Source organism: Monodelphis domestica, chromosome 6 (genome assembly GCF_027887165.1).
Source record: "Monodelphis domestica isolate mMonDom1 chromosome 6, mMonDom1.pri, whole genome shotgun sequence".
Lineage (NCBI taxonomy): Eukaryota > Metazoa > Chordata > Mammalia > Didelphimorphia > Didelphidae > Monodelphis > Monodelphis domestica.
In genome coordinates, this window is record NC_077232.1 from 191,628,389 (window position 1) to 191,654,278 (window position 25,890).

Below are 25,890 nucleotides of genomic sequence, written 5' to 3' on the forward strand. Positions count from 1 at the left end.
TCCTTTTTGGATATAATGGGAAGCTGAATTACACAGCTTCTCTACACTCTGGTGCAGTATGAAAGGATATTCTTGATGGCCATTCCCCTTTTGTCTCCAGCTTGTGTATATTTAGCATAATGTGTAGGGCTGAACATCTTCACCATTATCTAAAGAATGCCCATTTTTTAATCCACAAGAAATGAAAAGACTTTTGTCATAATTGGAACTACATAATTTTAATTTGATTCCAAATACAAAAATATATAAATGAAAGTGCCCAGTAATTATTTGCCAAAATACAAAATGTTGATTCTCATTAGTAGTTTTTTGTGCACCTTTCAATTTGGCCTCACCTTGGAATGTATACACTTGATTCTTGATCATCTGCACAGTGCCTGGAACATAGTAGGTGTTTTATAATTCATTGTTAACTGACTAACTGGGGTAACATAGCGGGGTAGAGATGTAACCAATGTAAAACTTGAAATTGTCCAAAGAATGTGTTTGTAGGGCCCTAGAGCTCCTTCAGGTTAAATGTTGATTTAAACTTAATCCCCCAGTTTAGCCATTGAGCCTCCTGCTTCTTCCTGTCTTCTGAGACTGCCTGACTTCCTGAACTCTGCTCTTCTGACTCCTGATTTCCTCACCCCCTGTGCTGTTTAGTACTTGCTATGACCTGCACTGGACCACCAGAAATATGTTTTTCTAGAGCCGAGTTCTATTGAGGAAGAGAATATAAAAATGTAGAACTAGAAAATATCCAAATTTAGAAACAGCACTTCAAGGTCATTAGAATTGGGAGACACTGTAATGGGAAATCTTGTGCCTTTGAACTACATTTCTCATTAGCCCACTGACTTCCTGTAGTTACATGCTGACATAGACAGGAAGTAAATTGGATGGTCGTCTGTGGCTAGCCCCTTTTCCTTCCTGGGTCAGAACACTGGTGGAACGAGCTGTTTCAACAGGTAGATTAGCCATGGGCATGTGGTTTTGTTACCTTTTTATTTTGCTACTTCTAGTAATTATTAATAAATCTTATAAAATACCAAAAAACAAAGAATTGGGAGACACTGTGGGGTGGTAGAGAATACTGGGTTTGGAATATGATGGTTTGGGTTCAAATCCTGAATCGTTTACTTCTTTTGTGATTTAGGGCAAATCATTTAACCACTCTGGGCTTGAGTTTTATTCTCTATAAAATGAAAGAATTGGACTAGATGACCTCTAAGGTCTCTTCCAATGCTATGATACAATGGCGCTATTAAAGAAAAGCTCATTCTCAACTGTTCAAGATGGCCCTTGATGGTTGGTTTGACTTGTGGTGTGTGCTCTGCCCATATTATTACATATTTTATTAGCTAACAATATCTAATGACCTCTTTTCTCCAACCAAAGAACTTAAAGAAATATGCCGTGTAAAGAGGGCAATTCTCATGCTATCACAATAAAAATTAAACCCATTGAATAGGTATCTCCCAAAATCCACAACACATCTTCCTGCCTTTATAGCATAAACCCTCAGAACATGACAGTGAACTAATATTATTGCTGCCCTGGGGAGGTTTCACATAAAGGCCTTGGAGAAATAATGAGAAAGTTATTTTTTTCAAGTTAAATCCAATTTTAAGATTTTTTTCTTTATTATTGTTCTGACTTTTCAATTACCTAAGCCAAATAGGCCCAGGTGCTTGCACAACACAGCAAGGGGAAAAAATAGCTTGAAATCTCTGAAAGCCAATAATTTATCAAGATTTTCGTAGCTGTTGCTATGGTGATTAGACATGGGAGAATGATGTCATTTGCCTGGGCTACAGAAGAATTCCTCTTGATTCCCAGTTTCATCAGGGCAAATATTGCAGATTTGTTTATTACACATGTGACAATATGTTTGACTTCTAAAATATATCCAAGATAGTGGAATTTTGTACCATAAACATAGAATATTTAAAAGGCAGTTTCCATAGTAGAGTGGAAGGAGGACAGGCTTCAGAGGCAAAAGACCTGGATTCACATCCCATCTCTGCCATTCTTTGTGTGATAGGGTTTGAACCCCAGTTTTCTCATCTGTAATATGAAGGAGTTGGACTCCATGACCTCTGAAGTTGTTTCCAATTCTAGATCTATAAACCTGGTTCTCTGCAAATTTTCTTAACTTCTCATAGAATGATTATCACAAGATGCTGGAGAATTGCTGAGATAATCTGGTGGCAGGAGGGTAGCTAGGTGGCTCAGTGGATAAAGAGTCAGGCTTGGAGATGAAAGGTCCTGGGTTCAACTCTGGCTTCAGACCCTTACTATCTGTGTGACCTCCTTTGCCTAGCCCTAACCTTTCTTCTGTCTTGGAACAAATACTTAATATTCTAAAACAGAAGGTAAGTCTTTGAGACAGACAGATAGACAGACAGAGGGAAACAGACGGACAGAGAATCTGGTTTATTACTTCTCAATTAAGCCTACAGGAATAGAACATTCCCCTTTACTGGGTGATACAAGTGAGATTGGGTCATATAGCTGATAAAATCCTGAGAAGTGAGGATGAGGACTCAAGATCAAATACCAATCCATTTTGCTCCATAGTATGGCCAATTCAAGGCAGAGAGTTAAGCAAGTGAAAATTGACTATGTAAACTATGAATTCACATAAATTAGGTAGCAAATTCAAATAGGAAAAATAAATAAGAAATAGGAAAAATAGAAAAAATAAAAATTGGAACTCTTTTAGGCATGAGTTAACAAGATTGTCACCTATTTGTTGTTTAGTTGTTTCAATTGTGTCAGATTCTTTGTGACCCCATTTGATGGTCACACCACATTTGTGACCACAGATATTAGAGTGGTTTGTCATTTCCTTCTCCAGTTCATTTTTCAGATAAGGAAACTAAGACAAGCAGGGTTAAATGACTTGCCCAGGATCACACAGCTAATAAGTGTCTGAACAGATTTGAACTCAAGAAAATGAATCTTTCTGACCCAGGGTCAATAGTCTATCTACTGTGCCAACTAGCTGCCCCATTACCTGCCTATATCCTTTCTTAAATTTACTAGATCATTATGTACTCTTCCTCTATTTTAGCTGTGTAGATCTGGCTTTAGTTTGATTTTGGAAAACTGGTCTAACCTCTAGCTATCTACTTTAGCTATTTAATGAATAAAGACATCCATTATTTGATATGAGTTAATGGAAGACAATACAAATCATTTTTCACATGTTCTTTTTTCATAGTTGACATCTTACTGATGATATTGAGACCTGGGATCAATCGTAAGGCATTTCAGTGAGATCAATGGCTATTTAAAAGAGAATGAGCTACCAATCTACATGGGGAAAAAAGACCCAAGACTAGAAAATGTTCATTGCCCAGGACTATGGCATGCATTTGAATGGAAAGTCCAGTGCATGTGTGTGCGTGTGTGTGCGTGTGTGTGTGTGTGTGTGTGTGTGTGTAAACATGTTGCAGATAAATAATGACTGAGTCCAAAATTGAATAAGAAGAAAAGATTTGGGAAATCTCATTAACCTTTTGAGGATTCCAAGCTCTTCCGTCATAGAAGTGTGCATTTTAATGACAGCATCCCCTTCAGTGCATATTATATAACTAAGAATCAAGAATATTTCAGAAGAATCAAAACTGTAGGTGAATTAAATGGTAGCAGATGGCAGCGGATTTCCAGGGATGTGAAAAGTGGTGTATGAGTCATTTTGAATGGCATCTATGTCCAGAAAAGGAGATTAAGCTGGTTATTTTGCTAAAATAGGAGAAAATTGAGTCTTGAATAGGAGATCTTGTATCTTTCCTTATTACTTCCCCAGTTATTACATAAACAAAGAGTAAGTCCTCCATCATGGAAAGGACAGATTCTCTATGGAAATTTTACAGGAGGAAAAAATACACAAGAATTACACAGAATAATAAGCATGGAAAATAGCAGAAGCTTAAGGCGAAAACATATAGGCAAGCCAGTAAATCTGACCCATGAACCTATTTATTCACTAGAATAAGTAAATGACCCAAATGAGATATTGCTAAAGCACTTTGCAAATCTTGAAGGGGTATATAAAGTGCTTTTATTTATTAACTAGTTCTCATTCATTTAAGTAACATTCATTATCAAGATGCAAATAATTTCATAATGAATAATTAATAATACTCATTAGAGTTCTTTTCCAAAGTCATATTTATGTCCATAATTTCAGAACAATTAAATGATATTAAGAAAATTATTTAAGCTTTCTACAGATTATTTCTCTAGGATAGTAGCAACTTATAAATATTCATTATTAATCAAGAATTTTTAAAATAGGTAATGAATTCCTGTATTGATCATATTCCAAACAAAACATACTAAGATCATTCCCGAGCCTATAGTGGCCCTTTCAAGTAAACAGAGAATGTAGAAATAGCTGTTTTTCATTTGGAGATCTAGATATTTGTAAATGTAGGTTTTCCTCAAAATTGCAATTATAGTTTGAATGTAATTATTTAATTAAATGTATTTATTCTACCCCTCATTGGTTGTCTATAGAGGGGGGAAAGCAAATACCTATTTGCTTGAATTTGAACAAATTTCTTGTTTCAAGCATTATCAAATTTACACACATTGAGCTATACATTTTATAAGCATTTTAATTCATATGCAAAATCTTATTATCATCTTTATGTTCCAGAAAATTTGTAAGTGTTTTAACTATGCCACTGAAAAGCAGATTGCCAGTACTGTCTATCCATCTAGCTAGCTCTATCTATCCATCTATCAACTTTCTTTTTTCTGTTGAATAGGTTATTCAGCAAAGAAATGAAGAATGTGACCACACGCAATTTTTAATTGAAGAAAAGGAATCTAAAGAAGAGGATTTTTATGAAGATCTTGACAGATTTGAAGAAAATGGTACCCAGGAATCCCGCATCAGCCCTTATACTTTCTGCAAAGCTTTTCCTTTTCATATAATATTTGACAGGGATCTAGTAGTAACTCAATGTGGAAATGCCATATACAGAGTACTTCCCCAGGTAAAATTATATAATTCTTTCACAGTGCCAGAGGATCTAAAAATCAAATGTTTCCTTCTAACATTTCTTTTCTTGGTCAAATTTTGTGGTGCTTTATGACATGTATTTTTTTTATAAATACATAAGGCATGTATTTTGAAGTACACTGTTATTCTCCCTTGTCAATTTATTCTCACTTAACAATTCCTCCCCAATATCTATTTAACTTTTCCATTTGAATGGTCTGTTAAGACAATGAAAAAGTGAAGCAATAGTGGATAATTTTAATTATTAGAGAGAATGATACTTCTATAACAAATCCCTTTGAGACAGATGATTTAAAACAAAATCTCAGGCTATTCTAGCAAGAGAATGAAAAATATTGAGGAAAGTAGTATGAAATAACAAGAGCAAAGTATGAATTACTTCGAGTAGTGTGGAAACAGAAGCTAATCTAACAGCTTGCTGAAAGCTTTCTTCAGGGCACCATTTCCAGTTTTTGGATTTCTTCTTGCCCTGGTTTCCTGTAGATTCATTGGCATTGGTAAAATCTCAGCTCATCCACTGTAAAAACTGGTTGCCATAATTGGATACCAAACTGTTCAATTTGCTAAACAATCAAAGTCAGTGTTGATTACAGATAAGAAAGATTAGTGCTTCCCCAACTCTGTTATTTTCATTAGAGATCCAAGGATAATTAACATAGTCAAGAAAGGGATCATCTAAAATTTGTTACAGTGTATTGTTAAAATTTTGTTAAAATCTAGCTTAAAATGGTAAGCACTAAAACCCCCAGCTCACTCATTAAAAGACCAAGTTTTCTCTCCTCTTAGGTTCATTTTGAAGTCAATTATATTTTTAATTTAATAGAAATGATCCCAATTTCATTTGGTTCAAAACATTCTGACTCCATGCTTATATTATTGTGTTGATTCAGACTCCGACCCAGAGTTGAGTTTTTTTGGTTTGGGTTTTTAATTTCAGGACAATCTAGCCTATGAGTGATAATGTGGCTAAGAACTAATATACTATAGGTTAAGTAATATGATGATTTCTGATTATAGAAAATGTTTCTCTTAAATTACTTGAGTACCATTTTCTTTCCCTCCTCCATTTTAGCTTCAGCCTGGAAATTGCAGTCTATTATCTGTCTTCTCTCTGGTTCGTCCTCATATTGACATCAGTTTCCATGGGATCCTCTCACATATCAACACTGTATTTGTCTTGAGAAGCAAGGTAATCAAAATATCGTATTGGTTAAAGTAAAGAAGTTTGATAAATAATAAACTAAAAGTTGTTGGAAAGGGAAAACAGAAGTCATTATATGCTAGGAAATGGGTACTATAGTTGCAAAAACAATACCCAACAGTAATAGATTTGTATTGGTATTGTTCATCCACATGATAGATACAAATCCCATTGGCAAGAAACCTTCTCTACTCTCAGATAAACTTCATTTATAAAAAGTAAATTCTGTTAGAACTTAACAGTTTTTGTCACAGCTACTTTTCTTCAAAATGAATATTGGACAGGAATTTTTTCTGTGTGCAGGTTGTATCATTCCCTTGCTTCCTTCTCTCCCCTGCAACCCTAAGTAGAAATTAAGCCCCTTGATGGCTGTTCTTCTATTTGTTTTTGTATCCCATTATCCAGTACAATGCCCCTCGTATAATGAATATTAAATAAACCTTGGTGTATAACATCACAGGATCATAGATTTTAGAACTAGAAAAGACCTCAAAGTTAGTTTAATCTACTCTTTCTTCAAGAAATTAAGGCCCAGAGAAGTTGAACTGAACTGAATTGAACTGAATTGAATTGAATTTTTTTCGTGGCATTCTGGTTTTGCTTTTTATAAAAACAAATTGATTTTAAAAATCAATTCGCCTCTTATTTTCCTAACTGGATTATTTGTTATCAATTTCTTTTTGGAAACAAGACAGGGAAAGTACTGAAACTTCCAGTCTGTTTACAAGATACAATATAACATTCAGTTTCTCTTCCCAGAAGGGGTTGATTTTCCCAAATACCTATTCTAGTGTTCTAATGCACACTTACATATAGGAAGAACATATACTCCCTCTCTTTTCCATAGTATCCCTCCAAATGCACTGATGAATGGCCATTAGTTATGAATTTGGGACTTATAGGCATGTAGCCCCCAAAAGAGGTATAATGAAGATGCGAGGAGCCAGAGTTGAACAAAATGCTTGTTTTCTATTGCATACTCTTATTTCTCTCTCGTCTAGCCAAAAACTTTCATCAGAGGTCTTTAGCAATGTATGCTTTAGGTACATACAGCTGGTCCCATTTCTGATTGCCCATATGAAATGAAGAAGGCTGCTGGCTTGCTCTGTGGTGTAGCCTGGCATGAATCTAGTTGTATTAACGAATGAGTGCAAGTGGAGGGAAGAATTTAGTCTTTCTTATCTGACAGATAGCAGAACTAAATTATCTTGCACTCATGAAAGAGAAAGTTAACCAAATCACCTTCAAAATTTGTCTAGTAGCATGGTGGTTAGTCGAATGCAAAATTTAAAAATGCAAAACCAAAAAGCAAACTTCGAAACCCTCACCTAACTAATATTCTTTTAAACATTATACATTTATATGAGAAATGCTCTATTTGGGATCTTCTAAAAGAATGGTTAAATATAGGTGCCCCAAGGACAGTTGGATTGATGTAAACTAATAGTCCTGGTTTGTTTACTGAAGGAAGGATTGTTGGATGTGGAGAAGTTGGAGTGTGAAGATGAGCTGACTGGGACTGAGATCAGTTGCTTACGTCTAAAGGGGCAAATGATCTACTTACCCGAAGCAGAGAGCATTCTATTCCTGTGTTCTCCAAGGTATTGCAACAAATAATTGTCATTAAAGCAAAGTTGGACTCTCCTCCTTTTATCCAGTTCAATAGAATTTCATCAGCATGTGGCCTCACACTCCGAAATTGCTATTACATATTTATGACTTTAAAGCCAGGACCCTCCACCTACAATTAGGAAACTCGATGTCTAAATTTACTGAACTAAAAAGAAATCATTTTAAATATGTTTTGTTTTCTATATCCTAATAGTTGTGCAATGGGACTTAGATTTTTAGATTTGTGAAAAACGCAGTCCCCCACATGAGAGCAGCATCAGGAAAGTAAGCTTAAAGAAAAGTAGTCACAAAACAATTATGGTGTTTGTGTTATATATACATATGCCTATACTGGAGCAAATGCAAGGAACTTGAATGCCCAACAGACAAAGATTTCTTGCTGGGAATATGTTAGTTTAGCTTCCAGTAGTTCAGTCATTTTTCAGTCATGTCCACTCTTTGTGTCCCCATTTGGAATTCTCTTAGCAAAGATACAAGAGTTAGGTACCATTTCTTTCTCCAGGTCATTTAACAGAGGAGGAAACTGAGGAAAACAGGATTCAGTGACTTGTCCAAGGTCACATAGCTAGTAAATGTCTTGAGGCCAGATTGGAACTCAGGAAATTGACTGCCTGACACCTAGCTCGGCACTCTGTCCACTGTACCACCTAGCTCCCTATTAAAATATCTAGGCCTATTTTAATACACAGTATTTCAGAAAACAAATAGTTTTAAATTTAAAAAAAGAGCAGTACCTGATACAGCATCAAAGTTTCCATAGAATTGAAATTCAGTTAAAATAATGTATTTGGGATAGGTATTTGTGATACATCTAATTTGTTTACAAATATCAATGGGAGATATGTCAGTTATTTTAAAGTTTACTTTCTTAGTTAATGTGGAGGGATCTATGAAACTTTCCTAATAAAAATAATGACTATGTAGCAGTATTTATGTTTTCCTTTCTTTTTTTGCCATTAAGTTTATTAGGGAATACTTAATGCAAATATAATCATTTTACTCAGTAAAAATCTGTACAACTTAATGTAAAACAGGTGAAAATATTTGGGGGAAAGAGGTTTAAAGACATGATTTTTAAATGACTTTTTGGCTAATAAAACATTCTTTTATATAAGGTTCCTTATAATGGTCATAGTAAATATTATAATTTATGTAATATATCATTTTTAAATTACTTTTAATTTTTTGAACTTGAAGATACTAAATTGGCTTTCTCATCTTTTGTCTAAACTTGTGGTAAAAACATATAACATATAACCAAAACTCTTTGGAAAAGTAAGCATTAAAAAAAAAACATAATATATCCAAACTAGCAAAGATAATTTCTCTTCAATAAAATTTTCTAAATAGACAACATATCTTTAGGAAAATTTGACCAAATAACAGAAGAATCCACTTTCTTCTTGATGATGGCTCCGAAAAGTCCATAGGGACTTGGGGATGCTTCTAAGCCATAATGTTTTTAAAATAAAGATACATGAAAATAAAATATGGCCCTCCTCAAAATGTGACAAAAGTTTGATTTTGTATTAAATGTGGCAAAACTTTTGCTTTTTGATTTATTACTATAATAAATTTTTTTAAACCTTACCTTCTGTGTATTGATTGGTTCAATCCTAAGTCAGAAGAGAGGTAAGGATAGTCAATCAGGGTTAAGTAACTTGTCCAGGATCACACAACTAGGAAGTATCTGAGATCAGATTTAAACCTAGAATATCCCATCTCTAAGCTTAGCTTTCCATGCATTGAGCCATCTAGTTGCCCCTAATAAATACTTTTATAGTTTTTTTTTTCCTATGGTAGCACACCAGTCCTTGTAGTGAAAATCTGGTTTTAGTGTAACTCCACAGTTAAAATAAAGCCCAGTTAAATTAAACACAAATATTCTCATCCTGTAATCAAACAGATTGTTCATGAATAAGTTTGATGCCCACTTTGAGCTTGAGGCTCAGCTGAAATTGTCCTCCAGCATTTAGTTAAGAACCTTCACGTAGAAGATGTTTAATAAATCTTTGTTTATTTGGATTGGCAATGACCTTTGATATCCTTCCCTTTAAGATCTTCCTTTCCCACATCTGAGGTAGGAATTCCAGTTGGTTAATTTGGAACTAATCTATGATGCTTTCCTTTTGTGATAGTGTGATGAATCTGGATGACCTAACAAGGAGAGGTCTCTATTTGAGTGACATCCCCCTGCATGATGCCACCCGTGATCTGGTACTTTTGGGAGAACAGTTCCGAGAGGAGTATAAGCTGACACAAGAACTGGAAATCCTCACAGACAGACTACAGCTCACTCTGAGAGCTCTGGAAGATGAAAAGAAAAAGACAGACACGTAAGAAAGAATTCATGTTTGGGGGCAGCTAGGTAGATCAATGGATGGAGAACCAAGCCTGGTGATGGGACATCTGGGGTTGAAATCTGTTCTCTGACATGTCCTAGATGGGTGACCCTGGGCAAATCACTTCGCCCCCATTGCCTAGTTCTTACCACTCTTCTGCCTTGTAACCAATACACAGTATGGATTCTAAGACAGAAGGTAAATGTTAAAAAAAAAAGTGGGGAAGACATAACCATTATACATTACAGGTGTTGCCTGTGTTAGATTAAAATTATTTATCTCCAAGTAGAAAAGATAGATAAGCATAGATTTAAAGTCTCTTTCTTACTCTAAGTCTGACCATGTGTAGCTCACCCTGCAGGATTCTCCGTCTGTCTCGCCTGCCTGCTCAGGGAAGTAGAGCAACCGGTAGGGTCCAACCACACCCTTTTATTTATGTTCATGGATGCAATGCTGGCATGTAAAAAATGGGATGAACTGGGTTGGCAATCCAGGGGGGAGGGGATGAAATTCCCTCTACATGCCTGTATCATATTACCTGCCTTCTTGGGAGGAGTAGAAGGGAGGGATAAAATGAAGGAGGAGTAAAAATGCAAATTAAATTTTTAAGAAAATTAACTGATTTGAGAGGTACATAACTTTAAAGTGTCCCCCTTAAAATGAGATGAAATTTTCTAATTTTCATTTACAGAGTTAGAACATATATGGAATAATGCTGAAGACAGTTGTTTGTTTGTTTTTTAAGTGAACACATTTCTTTAGGAATAGTGTTAAAAGGAGGATAACTGGCAAAAACATCAGCCAGAAGATTCATTAGACTGAAAAAGATACAGGCACCTGGAGTCTGGAAGTGTGAGAGTTTCATTTTCTGTGGAATATTTGTAGATATTCAACAGTCTAAAACAGTGAGAGATAGTAAGGCATTGTTAAGGACAACTAGGTGGTACAATGGATAGAGTGCCTGATTTGGAATCCAGAAGACTCCTTTTCCTGAATTCAAATCTTGCCTCAGATACTTATAAGCTATGTTGTCATGGGACAATCACTTCACCTTTTTGCTTCACTTTCCTCATCTCTCAGATGAGCTGGAGAAGGAAATACCAAAGCACTGTACTATCTTTGCCAAGAAACCCCAAATGGGTCACAAAGAATTAGACATGACTGCTATAACTGAACAACAATAAATGGCATTGTATAGAGAGAAAGTTGGTATTAGAGTCAGAAAGTAGTAGGTTCATGTCCCTCTCTACCATATCCTGCCAACGTAACCCTCAGGAAATCACTGACGGTCTCAGGGGCCCGGGCAAATCATTAAGGCTACAAGTTACAGAAATAGTTCTCAGTGGAGGGAGTTTTACTCATCAGGAGTTCCCTATCCCAATTAAATTCTAGTTCCTGATCAAAAAACTGAAGAAAAATATTAAATAGATCAAGAAAATTCTAAGAGAGTGAAAGGAGCAGAACCAGGAGAACAGTATACACAGAGACTGATACACTGTGGCACAATCAAATGTAATGAACTTCTCTACTAGCAGCAATGCAATCATCCAGGACAATTCTGAGGGACTTATAAGAAAGAACACCATCCACATCCAGAGAAAGAACTGTGGGAGCAGAAATGCAGAAGAAAAATATATGCTCAATTACATAGTACAATAGGATTGTGATTAAAGGATCACTCTATCGCATATATGAATAACATAGAAATAGGTTTTGAACAATGATACATGTATAACCCAGTGGAACTGTTTATTGGCTTTGGGAGGGGGAAGGAGAGAGAGCAGGGGAGGGGGGGATTATGAGTCATGTAACCATGGAAAAATATTCTAAATAAAAATTAAAACATTAAAAAAAAAACACCTTACTTTCTGCCTTAGAATCTGTATCTTTCCCAAGGCAGAAGAGTGGTAAGGACTAGACAATAGAGGTTAAGTGACTTGCCCAGGGTTACACATCTAGGAAGTACTTTGAGTCTAGATTAGAACCCATGTCCTCTGGAACTCCAGGGCTGGCTCTCTTAACTACTGTGCTACTTATCTGCCCTAAGCATATTGATTGAAACCATTATATCACATTGATATTCTCAAGAAAATTAACTGGTTATTTTTTATATAAAGCTTTTAATCAAGAACAGTTGCTTTTTGGGGTTTCATTGAAACACTTGAGTCTAATTCTTGAAAGCAATGCTGAAATTAGGAGTTCTCAGCAGGTTTTGCTGTAAGGTAACTCATAACAATATATGACTCAGATCATAGTCAGTGGAGCTAATGGATAATTAATAAATCTGTGAAATTTTCTCTGAAAAATAGAGAGTGCCTTTAAAGAGTCTCAGAAATATCTTAAATAATCACTTTCCACTGGAACAGAGTATTTTGCCTCCTATGAGACTGACTGAGAAAAATATTTATTTTTTCCTTTATTTTTTAAAAACCCTTCCCTTCCATCTAGAAGTAATACCAGTTCTAAGGCAGAAGAGCAATAGAAGCTGGGCCATTGAAGTTAAGTGACTCACTCAGAGTCATATAGCTATGAAATGTCTGAGGCCAGATTTGAACCCAAGGTTCTCCCAACTCCAGGCCTGGCTCTCTTGCCATTGAACCACTTACCTGCCCCCTTAGCAAAACATTCAATAGATGATAGTAAGTAAAAAACATCTTTTTGGTGATTTGAGATGGCTAAATCTTACTGAGCAGAAAGAAGTATCAAGGAAGAAATTATTTTCATATGCTTCATTTTGCCAACATGGAAACTAGCTATTATGCCTCTTATCAGCTATTTACTCATTTCTTTCTATAAGTTTTTTAAAAAATTGGAAAAATGAGAAATCTAAACCATGCGGAAGCATGAGCTATCTAATACTTTTAGCATCTCACTTTTTGTGGGGTTCATTAACTCGATCAAACATTGTGTTAATGAGAGTAAAATCTTGTGTTAAGTATCTGTGTGCATCAGTTGAGGTGATTCGTATAGATCAGGACAAATTTGACACCTTATTGGGAAAAAAAATCATGCCTTACTGGTTATATGTCAAATTCATGAGCGAAATGGCCCATTATTATGCCACTAGTAGGATGTGCCAAGGACTAACGCTCAAAAATTATGAAGAGTAAGTTCCAACTAGTAAATACTCTACTCATGTCACAAAATAAGAAGATATCCATCCGTGCCTCACTTTGGTGAATGTTACTATCAGACCATGCAGAAAGAGCATGCAATTTTGCTCATCAGTCCAAAATAAAAATACTAGCAGTGCCCCTCTTAGATGGTAGATACATCCATAAAGTGTCCATGCTGTCTATGATGGGAAGTCTCCTAATTCTCCTTCTGCCATTTTGTCTTCTCAGGCTGAACGTCTGCTTTTATAGTGGGCAGAAAAACCCAGAAGGTGGCTTTATAGTCTGGACCTAAATCTGTTGGACCCTCATCTTTATATTTTTCCTTGAGGTTGCTTCTCGAGGGAGGATGTGGGTTTTTTTTTTCCTTTTTGTTCAAAGCATTTGTGAAAGTAAATAAAATGTACTCCTTAAAATCACTTTCCTCTACACTCCTCATACTTTATATAACTACAATATTATGAAAACTAAAAATATTTCTCTAGATGATAATTCCATTCCCTTAATCTACTCTTTAACAATTAAAATACTGTCAGGAATTCTAAATATTTCTTCCAATTTACCATGATTAAAATATGTCCAGTTAAATAGGAATGAAGCAACCTTGAAAACTCAATTTCTCCTTTTAGGTTTTTAATCCAATTGGACAATTGCTTTTGCATATAGAACAACAAAAGTAAGAAAGTGTCACATTTTCTTCAGAATCAGAGCTAAGATTATTATGTATTGCATATCCTTAATCCAGGGATTAGTAAGCTTTTTTGTATCATGGATCCCTTTGGCAGTCTGGTCACGCCTGTGGACCCCTTCTTAAACTAATGTTTTTAAATGCTTAAAAGAAAATACATAGGACTACAAAGGAAATCAATTGTTTGGAAATGCAATTCTTAAGTTTTTTTTTTTTAAGTTCACAGACCACAGGCCAAGAATCCCTGCCTTAACATGTCTTTCTTTTGTCACTAGTCCAGATTGGTTTTAGCAGTTCCTATGCTGTTCCTGCCCCAAATCCCTCACAGTGGCACTTTCCTGTTCTACTTCTGGATATCTCTACAAATAAAATAGCATTTCCTCCAAATTATCCCCCTCATTTCATCCACTTTTTCTTTGTAATGGAGAAGTATAACTAAGGGAATTATTAGTGCCTTTGATATCACTGAGATATTGATAGTTGAAAAACTGGTTACAAGAGGTTTGTTTGTTTTGTTTTGTTTGTATTATAACATCACAGCAGAGTTGTGGTTTCCATTTGTTGTCTTTACCATAAAATGTGTGGTCAAAAGTAATCAAATGGCTGAATCTGAAGATTTTTTTTCTTTGTTCTTACCTAAAAATGTGTGTAAGATAACTAGGTAAGGCACTTGTAAAAACAAACTCTTAGCTACTGTCTTAGAATCAAGACTAAATAACAGTTCCAAGGCAGAAAAATGGTAAGGGCTAGGCAGTAGGGGTTAAGTGACTTGCCCAAGGTCACATAGCTAGGAAGTGTCTGAGGCCAGGACCATTTTTTAATGGTCTTGTAAGAGAATCAGACTTTGAAGGGTCTTTGATCAAATAGACTGTAGAGATGAATTGGCATAGTTGTATGGTTTCTTCAGCTCTCATTCACATTCTGGCTTTGTTTCCTTATACATACAGGTTATTATATTCTGTCCTTCCACCTTCAGTTGCTAATGAGCTGAGACATAAACGCCCAGTACCTGCCAAGAGGTATGACAATGTCACTATCCTATTCAGTGGAATTGTAGGATTCAATGCATTCTGCAGCAAGCATGCATCTGGAGAAGGAGCAATGAAGATTGTCAATCTTCTAAATGACCTCTACACCAGATTCGATATACTGACTGATTCTCGAAAAAATCCATTTGTCTATAAGGTAAATAAATTGCATTTCAGATTTTAGACTTTGAGAAGTTTTTATTCCATGAAATTTCTCAGCAGTCTTCTTCATCACCATCATCATTATCATCATCACCACAAATTCATGAGCATTTAGCCTTATGTTTTGAAACTGTTCCTTCCTTGTAACCCAAAATGAATGTTTTGCCATGTGATTTCACTGAAAGAATTATCATTTCATTGAGAGCAATGTGATTTCAATGAAAACAGCATGAAGCCATTGAATCATTTCCTTAGTTGAAATGGTAATGTTCACTCACTCTTAGGGGTAGGGAGCTATGTAAGGTGTTGATTACATTTGAGATAAACACAGCATCCATCCTGGAGAATTCACAAAGACATTTTTACTCAGCTTTTCTCACTAAGAGAGCCCCAGAGCAGGGGAGGGGATGATAGAAGGCTCACATTTGCCTTCAGATAACATCAGCTTGAGCATAAATATTTTTGTATTCCTGTACTCTATTACGACTAGAAACAAATATAATGTTGGAAAAAATTAAGTCAGCCGGATCTTTCTCCATAAAGTCAGGAATGTTAACCAAAGAATTCTCAGACCTTTGGTTTAATGTAAGCTCTTCAAAAACTGTTTACTTTACATGATCTGTTTGGGTTTACAAAGCTTAGCACCTGGTGGCCACATTATTAAAAAAAAAAAGATTAATGACAGTGATAAACCATATACCAAACCACTATTCGGTAACTAACATGCCCTCCTTCTCACCCTGAGATTCTCTGCCTTTGATTCAGAAAGGAGTACATGGATGGTAGATTTTGCTGCAATTGTATTGAGAGTTAGCAAAGTAATTTTTTGACATTGTTTTACACTCTTATTCATATAACCATTTCTCACTATTGCTCAATGACATCCTAAAAGAACTCCCATTGTAACAAAGAAAAGTGGTTAAACAAATCCAAACAGCACAATATCTGCACTTACTGTAAATGATAAACGTAGTCCCAATGGAGAATGAAGGAGTGTTTCATTATGTGTTTTCTGGAACCAACAATTGGTCATTTAGTTCTGAGATCATCTGATTCTTCGTAATTTTCTTTTTAACACATTATGACAGTCACTTGGGTGTTATTCTCCTAAGTTGGCTTCTTTTTTTAATTCTGCATTTATTCATACAAGCCTTTGCAAGTTTTTCTGAATTCCTCAATGCAAAGTTTCTCAAAGTACATAAACACTCCATACTAAAGTTGATTCAGCTATTCCTCAATCAGTAGACACCACCGAGGTGTTTCTTGAAAAAAATTATCATTGCTGTTGGGCTACCTGTAACAGCAACGTAAATGATGCTTCTGGTATGTGTGAATGTCACATAATCACAGCAAAGATTCAGCCTATTAATGTTTGCCTGTCTCAGAATTTTCAGCAAAATTAGGACAGAAAAAAACTTCAAGCCACTAGAGAACTTGGAGGCTAGTTTACAGGAAGTGGAGACAACAGCAATGGTAATTTTCCATGGTGCCAATAATGCTCTATGTTCTCTATTAGGTGGAGACTGTCGGTGATAAGTATATGACTGTGAGTGGTTTGCCAGAGCCTTGTATCCACCATGCCCGCTCCATTTGCCACTTGGCCCTTGACATGATGGAAATAGCTGGCCAGGTTCAGGTAGATGGAGAATCTGTGCAGGTCAGTAAATACTGGACAGACTTAGCAATGGGCATATACAAGCATGTAAATGGATTTTGAGATTTGAGTCATATTTTGTGCCTTTATCTTAATATACTACATTGTATGAAAGTGAAAATTTCTAGAACTAACTCTCTCCCCTGAAGGTATGATGGATATTTCCTTGATGGAATACACATTTAACACTCTATGAAAGATTATATACAGACTAGGTGAGCCTTTTTTTTTTTGCTGGAAGGAGAGGTTGGATTTCTTATTTTTATTTTTTTTTAATTTGGTCAATTTCAAACATTATCCCTTGGTTACAAAAATCATATTCTATCCCTCCTTCCCGTCCCCTTTCCCTTCTCGTAGCTGATGCTCAATTCCACTGACCTGGATCAGAACCTATTTCCATGTTGTTTGTGTTTGCACTGGGATGTTCATTTAGAGTCTACATCCCCAATCATATTCCTTTGACCCATGTATTCAAGCAGTTGTTTTTCTTCAGTGTTTCTACTCCCACAGTTTTTCCTCTGAATGTGGATAGTGTTCTTTCTCATAGATCCCTCCGGGTTGTTCAGGATCACTGCATGTATTTCTTAATCAATTGCCGTAGAGAACTCTCGGTATGGAAACTTCTACTATGGTATAACTCAAAAGTATATTGCTAATTTTTGGTCTTGGTGGGGTTTCCTGATGCCCTGAGACTTCTCCATGGTCACTTAGCTAAAATGTATCAAAGGCTAAACTTGAATCCAACTCTTACTAATTCAAAGCTGGCACTCTACCCACCATATTCTATTGCCTCTTGGATGAGACCTTATCCCTCATTTTTTCTAGCAGTTCCATGACTATTCTCTTTCAACCTGAGCCACTATGATCCCATCCCAATTTTTTCTGTGCTTGTTAACTGACATTCTATCACTGATTTAAATAACTTTATAAGTAAATAACTTTGCAAGTAAAAATAATTTAGCAAGTTACACTTTACAAGTAAATACCAACATCATGGATGCCTAGCATATGGATAGCCTGACATAGTAGACAAGAGATTTGCAACTGGAGTCAGAGAGTTTTGAATTCCTAGACTAGTCACTTAATTTTTTGAGCCTCATGTTTTTCACTTATAAAATGTGTGTGGTAAGAATGTCTGCCTCATAGCAGGTTGTGAAGACCAACTCAGGTAAGGAACATATATATTATTAGTCAGACAAGGATGAGTTTCTTTTTTTTTTTTAGAAGAGATCATGAGTAGAACTATAGGCTTTAGCTCTCATTTACTAGATGAGACACTATTTAATGTGTGCTGTGGCTATTACCAACTAATGAGTTAGAGGCATGCTACATTTTCAGAAAAAATTGCATGGGCATATAAAGTACATATACTTTAAAAGAAGTATATGTACATATTTTAATATATAATTTAGACATACACACATCAATATTTTTGTAGATAATGGAGCAGGATAATTATAATATTGTCCCACTTGTATATGACTCCTGTACTTTGTTTATTTCTTGACATTTAAAAAAGTATACAACAGAAGGTGCTTAAAATGTAGATACTAACATCACTAAACATAGAATTTTACATTTGTAAGGGGCCTTAGAGCTTATCATATTTGGACGATGAGGAGACTGAGGCCCGATGAGGTCAGTGGCTTACTTCTTCCATGACTAGTAGAGTAGAAGCAGATGGGAACCACTTTCTTGGGATGCCTGCTTCAGAACTTTCAGCTATATTGGGTTATGTGACCAATTTTACTTTAACTTTGCAATAGAAACAAAGAATGACCCCCAAGACTCCACTAGAAACCTACTAGTGTGTGTTTTTATGTTTCATTCAAGTCACTGAGCAAACTCTTGTTTTTTCAGTTTAAGAACAACAAAATAGCACTTCTGGTGAGGTTTCCATAGGAACGCAAGATTTAGAGCTGGAGAGATGTTAGAATAATCATCATCAGTTTCAAATGTTACAAATAGAGGGACTGAGACCCAGAGGGAAAGGTTGATGGCTTGTTGATGGTCCTTTGTGCAGCAAGGAGCAGAATCAAGATTCCAACCCCCTTCCTCTAATTCCAAATGCAGAACCATTTCCACTATAAAAAGCTTCCTCTCTGGCATCCCCTGTTTTCAGCCCTCTGAAATATAAATATAAACAATTTTTTAAAGACTTTGGTTGATCCAGGGAATTCAGAATCTGTTGTCCTATAATTTTCAGGGAAAGGATTTGCTCCAACCAGTAATTGCATCATGAAAACATTATTAAAACTTGAGTATAAGCATGCACGCTATGCAAACAGCACATCAATTCAGAGGGTATTGGTGTCACCGAGTTACTATTATTAAAATTATTAGAGAGTCACTTTATTTCTGCAGATAACAATCGGAATCCATACTGGAGAAGTAGTGACTGGTGTCATAGGGCAGAGGATGCCTCGGTACTGCCTCTTTGGGAACACTGTTAACCTTACAAGCCGGACAGAAACCACAGGAGAAAAGGGGAAGATAAATGTGTCTGAGTACACCTATAGGTAAGGGAAAATTGTTTGTTTGTTTTTTTTACCAGAATTAAAGAAAAAAAACAGCTCTCCCTGAACCTGCCTCAAAAAATGCAAGTTTCACAAAATTAAGTAATGTCCATTTCATCATGCCCTGGCATTTGTTATGGTCTCTTGCTCTGAGAAGGTTTGAGCTTTATTTTCATTCAAGATTCACCCCATGGCCATGGTAATGTCCAGGATGGCCAGAGCACTGTGACCCTGAGTGGTCTTCTACAATGGTATTTAATGTATACTGTGGATGGTACCAATTAATGGGTCAGAGGCATGCCATATTTTCAGGAAAAAATTGTATGTGCATTTTATCCTCCTCTATTCCAGATGTCTTATGACACCAGATAATTCAGACCCACAGTTTCATCTGGAACACAGAGGACCAGTATCCATGAAGGGTAAAAAAGAGCCAATGCAAGTTTGGTTTCTATCCAGAAAAAGTACAGAGGATGAGGTAAGAAAGATATTAGCCATTAAATAAGTAAAACAAGGGGTAATTAAAATGCAGGGCTAACCTAATCAAATGGTACTTCCCAAAGGCTCCATTCTAGGGCTAGTTGCTTTTGCCTAGCAATGAAAATCAAAGTTGAAGGCATCTACACTTTCAGTACCTGCCCCATTTCAATCTTGCTCCTTTCCCTTTCTGGACTCTGGCCGGGGACCTCTCACCTCACTTGTGAGTAGTGGTCCTCTGACATGCTCATATTAATTTTTCTGCCATTAGTTTTCTTGATTCAAATCAATGTCCAGGGTTGAGAGGCAGGAGTGAATTTTAGTTAACTTTGAGTGCCTTTTTGAGAAAGAAATTATTCCCACTTTGGTTCAGACTCTTTAGAAATCTCTTAAAAGATAACCAGAATCTCTAGTTCTGGAATTGCCTTACCTTTTCTTTTTTTAGACCCTTACCTTCTGTCTTTAAATCGATACTAAGTATTGGTTCCAAAGCAGAAGAGTAATAAAGACTAGGCAGTAGGGCTGTAGTGACTTGCCTTTACACAGCTAGGAAATGTCTGAATTCAGATTTGATCCCAGGACCTCCCATCTCTAGACCTGCCACTATGTCCACTGAGTCACCTAGCTGCCCCTACTTTACCTTCTTAGAGTCCTAGAATATCCCAGTGGTCTCAGGCTAAGAGGATTCTCTAGAGCAGGTCTATCTACCATCCCAAGGATGATCCTTTGAGCCCCGAGTTTCCAGAATAGGTATAAGATTTATCAGTTGCATTCTGATAAATGTTTAACAACTAACTACCTGGAAAAAAAACCAATGTGTGTGTGTGTGTGTGTGTGTGTGTGTGTGTGTGTGTGTGGTTTTTTAATATATTTTTAAAGATTTTTATATAAACAATAATGTTTTAACATATATCATATTAGTAATATTTATTAGTACATATATGTGTGGTCTATGTGAACATACACAAAACACCTTTTAAAATTTAATCTACAGGGGGCAGCTGGGTAGCTCAGTGGATTGAGAGCTAGGCCTAGAGACGGGAGGTCCTAGGTTCAAATCTGGCCTCAGACACTTCCCAGCTGTGTGACCCTGAGCAAGTCACTTGACCCCCATTGCCTAGCTCTTACCACTCTTCTGCCTTGGAGCCAATACACAGTATTGACTCCAAGATGGAAGGTAAGGGTTTAAAAAAAAATCTACATTATTAATCTTTTCTCCATCACTTTCTTAAGTCCAGTCAACCAAACACTGTTAAATTTAATTGTGGGTTGGACTTGAATATATTATTAATCATGTGGTCACCAGGGATTTAATTTCTAAATCCCAAAATGAATTGCTAAAATAAATGGAATTTATAGTAGTTTATTTACAATATTTTCAATAGAAGGAAGATATTAAGGAATTAGAGAGAGAGAAAACTCTGGCTTCTTCTGATACCAGTTAGAATCTTTTAGCCCCAGCCAGGGGAAGAGAGTCTCAAGAAGTTGGGCCTTCCTGGAGGCTTCACACCTCCAGAAAGGCGGGGTCACTAAGTCAACTTTTCACTCACCAACGGAAACGGTCTTAAAGAAGTCTGAGTGTCTGCCTTCTGGTCACTCCTCTGAGTCAGTGTCCAAATGTCCGAATGTCTGAATGTCCATCTTCCCATTAAGCTCTGAGTGACTGAACCTTCACTCCAAGCCCAGGTGATTGACCATCCTCTTCAGTCTTTTTTCTCTCTATTTACAGACCTTTTTCTCTTGTGTCTAAATTTCTAAATTGTGTCTCCTCTAAATTTTTACATTTACCAATCAAAGCATACACTTTTCTCCAGAACTGCCCATTCTTTAGTTCTCCCCTTCTCTGGTTAGATTACATCTTTTTGGGTTACTTAACATCTCTTTTGGTAAATTCACCTTTTGTAGTTACTTAACACCTTTTTGTAGTTAAAATCTAACAATATATTATAGCTTACAATTCTAGCTTCACTATAAAGGAAGAGCTAAGTACCTTCATTGTTACAATCAGGAAAATTTTATCTTCACTGTAAAGGAAGAGCTAAGTATCTTCATTGTTACAATCAGGAGATAGCTAAATCCAATCTTCATAACACTAAATCAAGCCCTGATTTATAGCATTTCCTAATTTCCAACATATGAATGCTCATACTGAAAATTTCACTATCAGTTCTTTTGAGCCAAATTGAACTGAGCCCAGCATATTTCCAAGCTGCTTACTTCACTGTCTGTATACCCACTAAGGCATATACATGCCAAGTCTATTGCTAAGCCAGGAATGCTTTCAAAAGCATATTGGATATGCTGTGCCCCCTTTGATGTATTAGCTTTTGGACTGTGGGTTAAACTCTTTGATTATATTTCTTGTGTGTTTATGCATTCTCTCCAAAAAATGCTTTTAGTATTTAAATCTAGGAGAGAATGGATACCAAGTTAAAAAATATTTATCTATATCTTTTTTTGCTGCTTTATTAATAAAGCTGTGGGGTAAACATGCATGTTGGTTTTCTTCTGAAAACAAGTAGAACTAGTGAATAGTGCTGGAATTGGAGTCAGGAGGATCTGGAGTTGAATTCCATTTTGGACATTTAATAGCTGTATATTTAAGCCTTGGTTTTCTCAGTTTAAAATGAGGAATCTGTGTGACTCTGGGCAAATCACTTAACCTCTCTTTGCCTTAATCCACTGGAGAAGGAAATGGCAAAACACAGCAATATCTTTGCTGAGAAAACCTCAGGGGCAGTGTGGTTCAAGGGGCACAAAGAGCAGGGAGTGATGCAACAACAAGCATTTTTCTGGAACGACTTTATATGTCAGACTAAAAAAGGCTTTAAAATTATGGGCTGTGATCATATTTTTCCATAAAAATACTGTATGATAATTGGAGTTGTTCATCACTATGATTGTCGTGATAAACAGCTGAACTGATTAGTTTGATCAAAAGTTAGGAGAAGCAGAATCCTAGAGTGGAAGGACCACTAGATTTGAAGTCCACAGACCTTGCACTGGAATCTAAAACCAAAGTCCAGTTTTGGTTTGGTTTTTGTTCTGCAATTTATTGTGTGTTTGGGGGTAAGTAAGAACCTTTCTGAGATTGATTTAAGTTTCTTCATTTGTCTAAATTTAGAGGGCTGGTAGAGACTCATGATGAAATATGCCATCTGCCTTCAGAAAAAGATAAGAGTCTCTGAATGCAGACCAAAACCTATTATATTTCACTTTCTACTTTTTTTCTTCGAGATTCTTCTACAATATGACTAATATGAAAAAAAAATGTTTACATGCTTGCACATAAAAAATTTATATCAGATTGCCTGTCATCTCAGGGAAGCAAGAAGGGTGGCAGAGTACAAAGGAGGGAAAAGATTTGGAACTCAAAATTTTTTTTAAAAATGTAAAAAATCATTTATATGTACAATTGGGGAAAAATCAAATATCATTTTTAAACAATTAGAGAGTTAGATTTGTTCATTTCTAAGGTTCTTTCCACTTTTAAATATAAAAATCTGTGATGTACCTGCCTGAATCTTTTAGCTATGCATGTTCTTCATTTTTATGTTCATACTTAAACCCATGAAATTTTTAAAAATACAAAATGTTCTTCAGTCTTTACTGTTAATAAGAAGGAAAAAAAAATAGAGGCTTATTCCTATTTAAACCAAACTATCCAAACAAATTTGTTTACTGCCATAAACTAAGGCTTTCTCTCTTTAATTTTATTTTAAGGAAACAAAACAAGATGAGAGCTGAAGTAAGGGGCAAGAAGAAAGTCAGAAGAGGAGGGTCTTCTGTCCCTTGATACCAACCCAGCCCAGTAGCAGTGATTCTATGTGGCTATATATTTTGCTTCATCTCTTTCAATGACTCCATTCCTTGTCCACAGGTGTATATATACATACATACACATGTATATGTATGTATATATATACATATATATATAGTCTTTTGTTTGCCTCTAGCCTCTCTAAGCTCATATGTCAGTTCTGCTTTGAAGATTGCTGTGCTTTCAGTGTGGATATATTCTTAGCTCCTGCTCTGTGGATGATGTGAACTTTTCTGCATTCTAAACCTCATGACCTGCTGAATAGCATTGGGCAATATGTCTGTGTACCAAAGTTGATCATTTCCATTTGGTGCTTTGCACACATATTTTTTCAGCAAGATCTACTAAATGTAGTTCTTTGTCATGCTGAGATTTATCATTATAGAATCCATTCGACCACTGTCTAGATTTTAACTGGTAGACGAAATCACAGCACTGGTGCATTCTGGGTGGCAAGATTTAGGGACCAAGCTATAGAGTCATTTTATTTGTGTAACTGACTTTTCTCATCTAGGTCCTCAGAAAACATTAGTTTCCCAGAGTAAGATTTAATAAACTATGCTAAGAAAATAACAGCTATATCAAAGTAAGATAACCATTTCCCTTTGTTGAACTAGGAGGGGAAAATAAGAAACAAACCATTTTCTATGGTGAAAAAGTATATCACCACTGCCATCATGTGGCATCTGCAATTCCGTGTTTCCTTTACATTGCATCTCTCAGATTCCATTATTTCTGTCAGATTAAATATAGTTAGTTACATACAGCTGTAGTACAATGCTGTACAATTTTTCATTGAGTTTTTATTTTAGATTGGAGTGAATGTCTGGATGTTTTCAAAATATCCAAGAACAAAGTTGGGAACTTCCTTCCAGGACTCTTGGTGTTAGAGTCTTTGCTTGATCTTGATAATGCTGAGTAATTGGTTTCTTTTGCTTTCTGTAGAAGAATGGGATAATATTCAGGATTTGGGATCCAGAATAATTAGCTTGAGCTCTACAGAGAGTGTGTTCCTCTTGCAAGAAAATGCCTGTATTCTTAATTCTCTCCCTGATATTTTCTGAATATGTCTTTATAAAGTATTACAGAACAGTACAGTGCAATTAATTTTGTGTAAAAAAAGTTTGTCTTTATATTTAGTATATTGTATCAACACATAAATATATGTATAAATGTTTCATGTTTATGTGTAAAAGAACCGGCAATAAATTATTTTTTCCACTGGTCTTGAGACAATTTGTATTTCAATAAAAAATTAAAGTTGATTTTTATTTGTGATTGATTCCACGCTCTTTTACAGAAACACATTTATCCAAGTGTTCACAAAGTACAGAAGTACAAAAGGAATGAACTTTTCTTTGACACCTTTGAACATTATTAATATTTTTTCAAAAGTAGAATCTTAAATATTACTAATTTTGATCTCATTATAAACTGGCAAGTGAGTAATTTTAATGAATACGAACTGTATTCATCCTGAAAATAACCAATAACAAGAACTGAGCACAAAAGTTGGGTATTATTGCCTTTTAAGATAGGAGACAATAAAAATAATGAATTTTTCTTTCCTGCTTCACAATCTGATGACTTCTAATTATAGTCAGAATTCAGAGTTGAAATTTGAACTTAACTAATTTTGAAACAAAACTAACGGACAAATTTCCAGAACACCAAACTTTTTAAAAGCTTCATTTTTAAACTGAATCTTACAGGTCTGCCTCTATCTAGTCTTAGAGATTGCACGGCCTGGGACAAATTGCTCGATTCTGCAGAGCCGCAATATTCTGGGAATAATAATGCCTGTAACATTTACTTCACAGGGTTATTATGAATGAAGATCAAAGGAGATAATATGTATAAAGTTTTTTATTACCCAAATTCTAAACCTTTATATAAATGTATTATAATTATATAATGACAATTTATTTGAACAGAAAACATAGTTTTTAATTTGCTAAAACTCAATAAAAAGGAACAAAATTAGAAAATTATAATAGTCCTGTTACCAGATCTGAATTTCTGTGGTTGGAGTCCCCAGTCTTAGCCTCAGATGACATTAATGGCTTTCTGAGATTCTTCTAAATATCAAATGTTCTTAAATTTTTAAAAAATCAACAGTAAAAACATTTTAAAGCCACTGTTCCTATGATAGTGCTTTTCAAATCTTGTTAAATGTAAAAATATAGTCTTGGTAAAATATAATATTTTACAAATAGATTAATACTATGTTCTATGAG

General features: G+C 35.6%; 1 protein-coding gene across 1 annotated transcript in view; it reads left to right on the plus strand.

Moving 5' to 3' along the window:
• Positions 1-24,918, plus strand: part of GUCY1B1 (guanylate cyclase 1 soluble subunit beta 1) — a 78,900-nt gene extending 53,982 nt beyond the window's left edge. The window contains exons 6-14 of the mRNA XM_016423156.2: positions 4,764-4,994; positions 6,093-6,209; positions 7,689-7,822; positions 9,992-10,189; positions 14,944-15,181; positions 16,703-16,843; positions 19,205-19,359; positions 19,708-19,834; positions 23,557-24,918. Of these exons, the coding sequence (XP_016278642.2) occupies positions 4,764-4,994; positions 6,093-6,209; positions 7,689-7,822; positions 9,992-10,189; positions 14,944-15,181; positions 16,703-16,843; positions 19,205-19,359; positions 19,708-19,834; positions 23,557-23,580 (1,365 nt within the window). The 3' untranslated portion in view covers positions 23,581-24,918. The remainder of the gene's footprint in view (positions 1-4,763; positions 4,995-6,092; positions 6,210-7,688; positions 7,823-9,991; positions 10,190-14,943; positions 15,182-16,702; positions 16,844-19,204; positions 19,360-19,707; positions 19,835-23,556) is intronic.
• Positions 24,919-25,890: the final 972 nt, after the last annotated feature.